Below are 9209 nucleotides of genomic sequence, written 5' to 3' on the forward strand. Positions count from 1 at the left end.
AGAAGTCGACCACCTACCAATTAAATATAAAAACCCACTCCTCATTTCTCTAGCTATTGCCAAGAAAACAATCTTTCAAAACTGGAAATCAAACAAATCACTACACATAAACCACTGGACCAACCTTCTGACAGAATACATCACATTAGAGAAAATGACATCAACTCACAAGAATAGTTTATCAGCTTTTTATGACACATGGAACCATTTTTAACACATTTCAACTTGAACCAAACACCTGGGGCTGCGGCCACGCACATTCCCACCAACCTCTAAAATGTAACAAGCTGATTTTATGAGTAGTACTGTTATCATTATTATTATTGGTAATTTTTTATTTATTTACTTCTCCTCCTTTTCCCTTTCTCGCGTTTCATAGACTACATAAGTTGGAAATACCCACACTTCACACACTACAGTCTTGTAATACACTCTATATCGTTTTGTAATGTCATGTAACTGTTGTCTTGTCTCCCATGTTCAGTACTGTTTTGTTATTGTGTTACTTTGTTTCAATAAAAAAAAGAGTCGGGAGTGACAGATCAAAGCTGCCGTCTCCCTGGAGAAAGGCCAAACAAAGACACATATGCTGACTCTGCGAGCTGTAATGGACTCTGAGTGAAGGTGGAGCGTTGGGGAGCAATAACTAGTGCAGACAACCCACCTAAAGGGACATTACACCTCATTTCCCTGTCTTTTAACTTATGCAAAGAGTTAGGGTCACAGTAGCTAATTTAGTGTTTTTACAAGTTTCAGAGTGAACACTTCAAACAAGACCACCCACAGTCAGGCTGCAGGTAGCTGCATCATCTGGTGACATCTGGTGGACAAAACAGGTAGACGAAAGCTCTCAACAAGCATCAGCTTACTTTATATTATGTATTACAACCAGAGACGCTTGTTTTTCAGTGGAAAAAATGATAATAACAGAGTTTATTTTGATAACATAAAAGTCAATAATTACAAAGAACATTACAAAAAGCTAATGTGGAAAATTTGTCAAATAGCAAGAAAAAATGAGCAGAAAGGGATTAAAATGTAAAACCAGAATCAGAATAGACATGTCTACACATACACAGACACACTGAACTACCAACATGTTGCAGGAAGTTGGCTTAAAGACCAACCTTAGACCTTCAAGACTTTTAAACAGGAAAACAAGGGAAAATTGATGCTCTCCAAGCAAATGTCGCTTAAAGCCAAAATATGAAGGAGCCTCTCTTGCTCCTGAATCCACTGTCAGTACAGAACATAAACCAATGGCAAACAATGATGAAAAGAAAATCCAGTTCATAGTCTTGATAATATAATTCCACTTGTTAGGTATTTTTTAGTCAGATAGATATTGGTTAGATACTTTATGTATTAGAAATGTTTAGTGGAGACAGGATGTCTAGGTAGGCTGTTAAATGCTTAGTCATGCTTATGAGTTTTTTTGCAGGGTGCATATGGTCAAGGATAACTAGATAGAAAAGTTTGACTGTCAGCAGACAGGATGATTATTGTTATTACTATGATATGTTTAGCCGTAATCTTAATCATAATATCTTCCTAGGCTTAATGTCCGGACATGTCCCTGAATGTCCTGTATGTTCTTAGATACACACCACTTAATCAACACGCACACACATTGATTTTCTCCATGTTTTGCCTACTGCTACGGTCAGCTGTGAAGCTGGTATATCAGGTGACGTCACGGTTTGACGTGCCTGTGTAGAATGGGGTTAGCCCTAACCAGATATAATGTACAGGCCTGTTGGGTTTTGGGGTCTTTTCATCATTCATCTGCCTGTGTGAAGTTTGGAGGTGAAGGATACCTGAGCGTGTAATGTTAATTTTACCTGTGATCCTTTGAATAAACCAGCACGGTTTTTTGTATCCACTTGGACCGCCTCGTCTCTCTGAGTTCCTGGTTAAGGGAACTGGGAAAAATAGCTTTCACACTTGACATATAAAGTGTCTTTAGGGTCCTAAAGAGGACATGACAGAAAAAAGCTGTGGCCCACTGTGCAGCCATAACAACTGGAAAATCTGAAAACCAGCATGATACCACTGTTGCCTGAGACCCTCCTCTCTGTGTCGGTCCCTCCAGCAGTCCAAACCGTTGAGTTTAAAGTTATTTCTGTGGAGACTTTTTGCAACAGCTGTCATTTTACTCTGATGGTTACTTCTGGCTGGGGGACAACCGCTACAGTAACAACTGCTACTACTGCTGTAATAATTAATGAATACTTAAGTAATTTTTGACACCTCTTCTTGATCGAAACGTTTGTGTCCTTGAGAACAAAAAGGTAAATCTTCCGCCATTGTTGTAGTTTTAGGTTTTGTAGTCACTTTTTTGGTCGTGTCCAGTTTGTAGTTCTATAAATTCCCAGCAGATGGCAGCATATGATATATATATGGTAAATGGTCTTATACTTGTATAGCGCCTTTCTATGCTTTTACAGCACACTCATAGCGCTTTCACACATTATTCGGCCATTCACCCATTCGCCATTGAGTTTGTTTCTGTGAACATCCCCAGAACAGAGACAAAACATGAAGTTTCCTGTACAATGTGTGTACGTTTTGCAACATTACCACTTTTGTTGCAACTTATGCAAAAGCAACTTGCAAGTTGCCCAAAAATTCTATAGCTACAGTTTCTAGGAGAAGACGATTAATTACAGTTTAAATCATTACATTAACAACTAGACTGTAGAGATTATCATGCATAGAATTTACTGAATTTTAATGATGCACAGAAGATGCTGAGGTGGTGCATCAGTTGTGCAGTGGTCCAACAGGGAGCTATATAATGATAAGGTCATAGTTATATGGTAATTATCTCAGTAAATGAGTACAGTCTTAATACTCAGAGGAACTGTTCTCTGACCTCACATGCTCCGCTGTTGGACTCTTCTATAATTTGGCCAAAGCTCTTAAAGTATTCAATTATATCTAAATGTCTGCTGAACAGGAAGTTTCACCCCTGCAGTGACAAATGACATTAAACCCCATTAACCTGGTATTAATAAAGAATCAATCAATCAGGACACTATAGTATAGAGCTGCTAATTGTTGAGTTTATGAACATTTAATAATATTACCTACTTGTTGAACTTATTAACTTTTAATCCCTGATCTCATCCATGATTAATAGCTGTCTGTCTGATCCCATAGAAAAGAGGCCCCAGCTCTGCGACTGACAGATGGGCAGCCCAACTGCTGCCAGCTGCTTTCCATACAATATTCAGAGGTAGGTAGCACACGCATGTCCGTCACTCATATTAGTATTCAAACAACAGGGCAGGCTCACTGCCACAATGGCTTACTGATAGACAGGATGTCACTCTCATCTATTAGTTCATTAGCAAGATGGAAACACAAAAATCGTTTATATTAGAAGAGCAGGCAGGTTTCACAGTGACAACTCTGCAAAGTCAGGGCGGATGTTTCAACTTTTTCCGGTTTTCTCCTGCGTTATGCCTTAACAAAGTATCATTAGTGCTTTATTTATTTATTTAATTTCATGTTCTTTGTGTTTATGCATGCTGATATTCGTGCTGGATTGAATCAATCTTCTTGCGGTTGTTTGTTTTTCCGTGAATATTTGGACAATTGCATTGTGTGTTTTTATGACAGAATGATACCAAACCAAATACTTGTATTAGACACTGCATCACTGAGGAGCAAACAAATGCTCTGGTTTCTTGACAAAAGTTTCAAGCTTGGCTCAGTAAAACTTTATTATGTGAAAACACATTTTGCATCAGCACATTTTTTTCATTAAAGTAAGAAAAATCATGACAAACTTTAACAAAACCTTAATACAGTAGCTTTTAAGCATTTTATGTCCCTGAAAGTTACATTAAATTATCAGGTTATACAGGTTATGTTGTCCTGTTTTTCCAGTCAGTCAATCAGTCACTCAAATTTGACTCTTTTTTACAGGTTCATGTAATTCAAAGGGCTTTAAAGATGACTGACAGAATGAAAATACAAGGAATGTGAACAATAGAAACAACTTGATCAACTTTTAGAGATTAAATTGAATTAATGTAAAGCAAAAAATAAAATAAAATAAAAATGGAATAAACAACTCTAAGCACTCAATAATTGTAGTCCTCCAAGATTTACTGGTACTGGACAGAATCAAGAAATGACAGAGCATAGCAGTAATAACCAGTGTTGCACATTTACTGAAGTACTTTATGTTAGTACAATTTTGTTGTATTTGCTTAAGTATTTTCACATGATGCTGCTTCATACTTCCAGCTCACAAACATTTATGTGGCAGCCAATTAGTTACTAAGAATATATATTCCTTTTTCAATGCAATTTGATGTGTTTTAGAAAACATTAGCATTTTTTTTTATTCCACGCAGCAACCTGCCTCATTCTGTCTGAAACCTGCTTCATCGTGCATGTTTTTGATGCTGCTGAATACTGTCCGGCCTCTCCCTCCTTCTGTCTTTGTTAACATCAGAATCAGCTTTTCTGGCCAGGGGTGTTGAATTTGACTCTGGTACAGTGGCTCTCAGTGTGTATGGACAGTGTTCTTCTGTAATCCAACCAGTAGACAGAGAGAAAAAGAAAAGAAAAATAATGTGCAAACAAGAAATAGAAATGTGCATTAGGTAAATAAAAATAAAGTACTTCTAGATATAAAATATATATGCAATGTACGCAGTTTAGATAGTTTAACTTCCCATCTTTTCTCTTTTCGCCATTTCCATCTTATTACAATAAACTCAGATCCTTGTCTGGAAGTGTCATTTCACTTTATAAACCTCGTCCTCCTCCTTTCTTTCTTTAACACCCACAGACACCCTCTACAGCCTCATGTCTTCCCCTCCTCATCTTTTGTTTGTCTTTCCCTCCAGAATTTCTGGCAAGAGGCTCAAGCTCTGTTCCTCTGTGTTGTCGTCCATCTGTTGGTTGCTGGGCCTCCTCAATGAGCAGATATATACTCCTTCACCCTTGACCTGAGCCTGGAAGTGTGGGGGAGTGATGGTTGACCAGTGGAGGGTTGACCTATTACCAAGGAAGAATCTGCATTGACACCAGTGGAGACACTGGTGTGGATGAACAGCAGGGGTTGGCTGGGAAAGCAGTGGCTGACTGATCGTCTCCATGCATACATACTCTTCATTCATCTGTGAAAACAGTGTGTAGGAAGGAACTCAGTGTGGGTGCATATTAAAGTTGTGCAGGATTATGATGCAGCTTTATCAGAGCAGAACTTATCATTTGGAGAGAGCATGATGAGAGGATTATGGTCATCATCAGTAACTTCTGTCCACAATTTTGTCCAAAGCTTCCTTTTAAAAAAATTCAACCTTTCCAATTGCTCCTAAAGTCAAATGTCCTTTAGTTAAACAATGTATTTATTGTGAAACTGAAATGAAACTCAGAGCTTTGACTAGAATAAGCTAGAATAACTCTGTTTTGTCAGGTGAGATAACACATTGTTCTTCTCACACAGCTGATTTAATAATTAATAAAGCACACTCTGTGGTTTTGTTTCTATTGACTCATTTAGTCTTGTGTATCCAGACTGATGTTAACATTAGCAAGCTTTAGATAGGTGAATACCAGGATTCAAACCTTTTTGTGTCACTTCTTGGATCCTTGATTTGGACAGCAGATTCTGAATCTTGCTCCCTTGGTATTTGTGTTTGTGTCTGATGTTGTGAGCTTGTATAAAAAAAGGAACCAGTTAGCAGTAGGGGCACAGTTCAGGTTTGATTGGATCAGAAGGTGTCGGGAGGTTTTTGGAGGCTTTATTTGATTGTTTCTCTCTCTCCCCTTTGCATCTCTTCTTTTCAGGTGTTGGGTGGGGAGCCCGGAGTGACAAAGCTGTGCTTGTAACTCATCAGGGAAGTTGATTAAACTTCATTTACATTTGTGATGCCAATCACACAGATATTTTAACTGAGCAAAGCCTGTTACAGTGATCAGTTGTTATTCTACAATGCAAAGGTTAGTACTGCTCCTTCACACCCCTGCTTACAATCTCAGGTTTGCTAAAAATGATGCTGAGAGGCCATTTTGTTGGAATACAATATAATGTCAGCGGTGAGAACAGCAAGCACCAGAATCAGTATGATCTGTTTACACAAACACAGTGAAACTAAACATTTGAAATCTCTGTGATTTACAGAGTTGCTTCATGATAGAACCATAGTTCAGAGCTTTTAATTAATGGGTATACAGGAAACTGACTGATGGTTAATTTTGTCTTAAATAAAACATGGACACGAGATTGCTTCAAGTATCTTTGAACTGGCTTCTGAAACTTATATGTGCAATTGTGCCCAAAAAGGAGACAGGAAGTGATGTTTGGTGAAGGAAAATATAACTAAAACAACTTAAAAACCCACATACTCCCAACCTGCAAATACAACTCATACACAGCCTACTCATATACACACATTCAGAAACAGCAAAGCAGCATTCAATAGAGTTGACTCAGTTCATGAATTTTGACCATTTTATTCCAGGGTTCTTACCGTTTTTCACACAAAATTCATGCATTTAACATGATTTCAGAAGAGTGTGTCTGCTGGTGAAAGGGTGGAATAGAGAAGAAGCAAAACAACAAAAAGGAGGTATTCATTTCATCAGTGAAAAATGATTTCTTTTGTCTGATCCACTTTGTGTGGCTTTGTATGACCTGGGCAGCCATTGCTGATACATGCACACAGCATTGGTCACAATGTACTTTACCAGTGTTGCAAAGAAACTGTAAGAGATTTAGCAAGACAAAGCAGTGGTTCATTAACAGACTTATGTTTTTGTCCTTTGTACCTGAACAACTGTTTTTTTCTCCCCAAAACTATCAGCAGCCACTTTAAAAAGTTTAATCCAAATAAATGGCACTTTAACAGTAAAAGATTAATAGTTTTTATGCATTTATTGATACAATGTTCAGGCCACAGTTAAAAGCTGAGCGAACAAAACAAATGTGTTAACAAAGATGAACATGTTGAATAGTTGTGTCACATCCTCCTCCTTCTCCCTCATCCGGCCACGGGACCACAGCGGAGAGGCATACGGCACTCTTATTGGTTGGCTGGATGTAACGGCAGCGCTGATTGGCTGAAAGATTTCCGCTCCAGAGCTTCTATTTTGAACATAAATACGAGCAGCTCGGGTGTTTTTTTTCCTCAGAAACCACGGGCTGTCATAGAGGTAGGATGTGGTGCTGCAGCTCTTTAACACAAACAACAATTATGTGCCTTTAGCAAGACGAAATCGAAATTTACTTCACACAGAACCACCGAGTCACGTCCAGCCGGTGTTTTGGATCGTGTGTTTGGAAATGTTTTCTTAAATTGTTGCTAACTAACTGGTTAGCTTCCTGGTCGGAACCATCTTGCTATCTAATTGGCACTCCCCGACCCGAAATTCTAACTAAAGCTATCAAAAGCAATAACGCCTGCAGGATATATGCAAACTGCGCAGCTGAAGATGGAGCCGGGTAATATTTTTGGCAGCACTAGCCCTGTTAACTCCGTTCTGAAAAGCAGGCCCGACGGGATCCCCAGGCTTTCCTCGCTTTCTCTGCCCGAGCTGAGCACAAAGAACTCGCACAGCCGGAATCTCTTCTCCCCTGCACCCGCGACTGTGTTGTCTCCTGTCACAAATTTGACTCTGGGCATGAACAATTTAGCTGGACTCGGAAGGTATTAATAAAATTTCGTGTTATTTTATTACTTGTATAAATTAAGGCATGCTGTTTTTTGCAAGCCATTGACAAAACCTTCATTTTATCTAGGCAATTAGCCTAGCATGCAAAGACTGGTGTAGTGTTAGCTTATTGATTTCCTGTGTTGATGGTTTTCACCCACAGCCTGTGTGATACCCCGAAAAGAAGAAAGCATGCTCCCCTCGAAAAGGTTCCCTCCTTTGCTTCGGACGTCTCATCTGATGCTGGTGAGCCCTCCCCATGAAAACTTGTTGTCTTTACTAATTGATGCCATTTCATCTGATGCCTGGGGGTTGGTTGCACTTTATTTCATAGTCATGCTCCTTAACTTTAGATGTCTTGAGATGAGGAGTGCTATCTATAGGTACATTAACTTTTACATTTTTAGAACTGCAGCAACTAGATAATTAACAGTTCAACTGAAAATTAATCAGGAACTATTAAATGCCAAACATCACATGATACTTTGCTTTTTGTCATAGTTAACCGAATAACATTGCATTATGAACCAAGCCATTTCAAAATGTCACCTTGGGCTTTAGAAAACTCACCGTTTTGTGATATTTACTAAACTGAATGATTGTATCACTCCTTTTACAGAGTAAACTGCTCTATAGTGTAACTGTAAATCCAAATTTACAGTAGAATCCCTCTTAAACTGGTTTAGCACCGGCCACATTTCTAATCCACTGGTATTCAGCTGGTTGTTGGTGACAGCTTTGCATTCTGCAGTTTACCACCTGGTGCACACATGAATCTTTAATAGAAGTTTCTGCTTTTCCCCAAGGCCTCGGCATGGATCCTCTGAGTCCCATGGACGCTGTTGAAGTGGATGACACGTAAGTCGCTCTGTCCTCCTGTCTGTCCTAATCAGTCAGCCTGTGAACTGTGCCCCTCTGCTTTTACCCCCTCAAACACCCCCATCTCCACCCTGTGCTTGGGGTCAGCTGTGCTAAGCCCCGTTTTTCATTTATAGTATTGTTTTTCTATGATTGGCTTAAAGATGAAGGCTTCTTTTATGCTTTTACTAAGCACATTAGCAGATAAAATGTGAGCTTAACTTTCTTTAAGGTATTAAGTGAAAAGACAGTAGTTAGGGATGATATGGAAACATTTTAAAGTGGGGTCCTTGTAATTGGTTATTTTGTAAGTGGAATGTAGTCCCTTACACTTGTGACAAGGTTCACACAGACAAAAAATGTTTGTATCAACACTTTTTTTTTTTCTTACACTTGGTGGTAGAAGACAGTGAAACCTGGCACACCAGTTGTGCACAGCTTTATCTTGACCAGTATGTGGGCATATCCTCAGCTGCCTAATCTTGGGTGGCCCCTTTTTCTTCGTTCTCAGTTGGGTAAGCCTCTGCAGACATCTGCCACCATCTGATGTGCGAGTTCCTTTACTTGAGCATTTGGTGCTTGAAGAACTCATTCACCTCCTTTACAGCTGTTCAGTTGCAGGGTGGGGGGAGAATGTGCTCCACGCTTGGTTTTAATTGTACCTCACCCCTCTGGTT

At 39.2% G+C, this 9209-nt stretch overlaps 1 protein-coding gene across 5 annotated transcripts in view; it reads left to right on the forward strand.

The window, feature by feature from the left end:
* The window catches only part of cdc25b (cell division cycle 25B), a 37466-nt gene that overhangs the window by 21159 nt on the left and 7098 nt on the right, over positions 1 to 9209 (forward strand). The window contains exons 2-8 of one of the 5 annotated variants that reach the window (XM_020604143.1): positions 751 to 836; positions 3163 to 3238; positions 4866 to 5170; positions 5812 to 5964; positions 6535 to 6593; positions 7838 to 7920; positions 8481 to 8532. In XM_020604143.1, the coding sequence (XP_020459799.1) occupies positions 8489 to 8532 (44 nt within the window). In that variant the 5' untranslated portion in view covers positions 751 to 836; positions 3163 to 3238; positions 4866 to 5170; ... (2 more) ...; positions 7838 to 7920; positions 8481 to 8488. Of the gene's footprint in view, positions 1 to 750; positions 837 to 3162; positions 3239 to 4865; positions 5171 to 5811; positions 5965 to 6481; positions 6594 to 7080; positions 7671 to 7837; positions 7921 to 8480; positions 8533 to 9209 lie in introns of those variants that run through there. The other 4 variants (XM_020604141.1, XM_020604142.1, XM_020604138.1 and 1 more) reach the window with 4 other exon arrangements.

Source organism: Monopterus albus, unplaced genomic scaffold, assembly GCF_001952655.1.
Source record: "Monopterus albus unplaced genomic scaffold, M_albus_1.0 scaffold64.1, whole genome shotgun sequence".
Taxonomy (NCBI): Eukaryota; Metazoa; Chordata; class Actinopteri; order Synbranchiformes; family Synbranchidae; genus Monopterus; species Monopterus albus.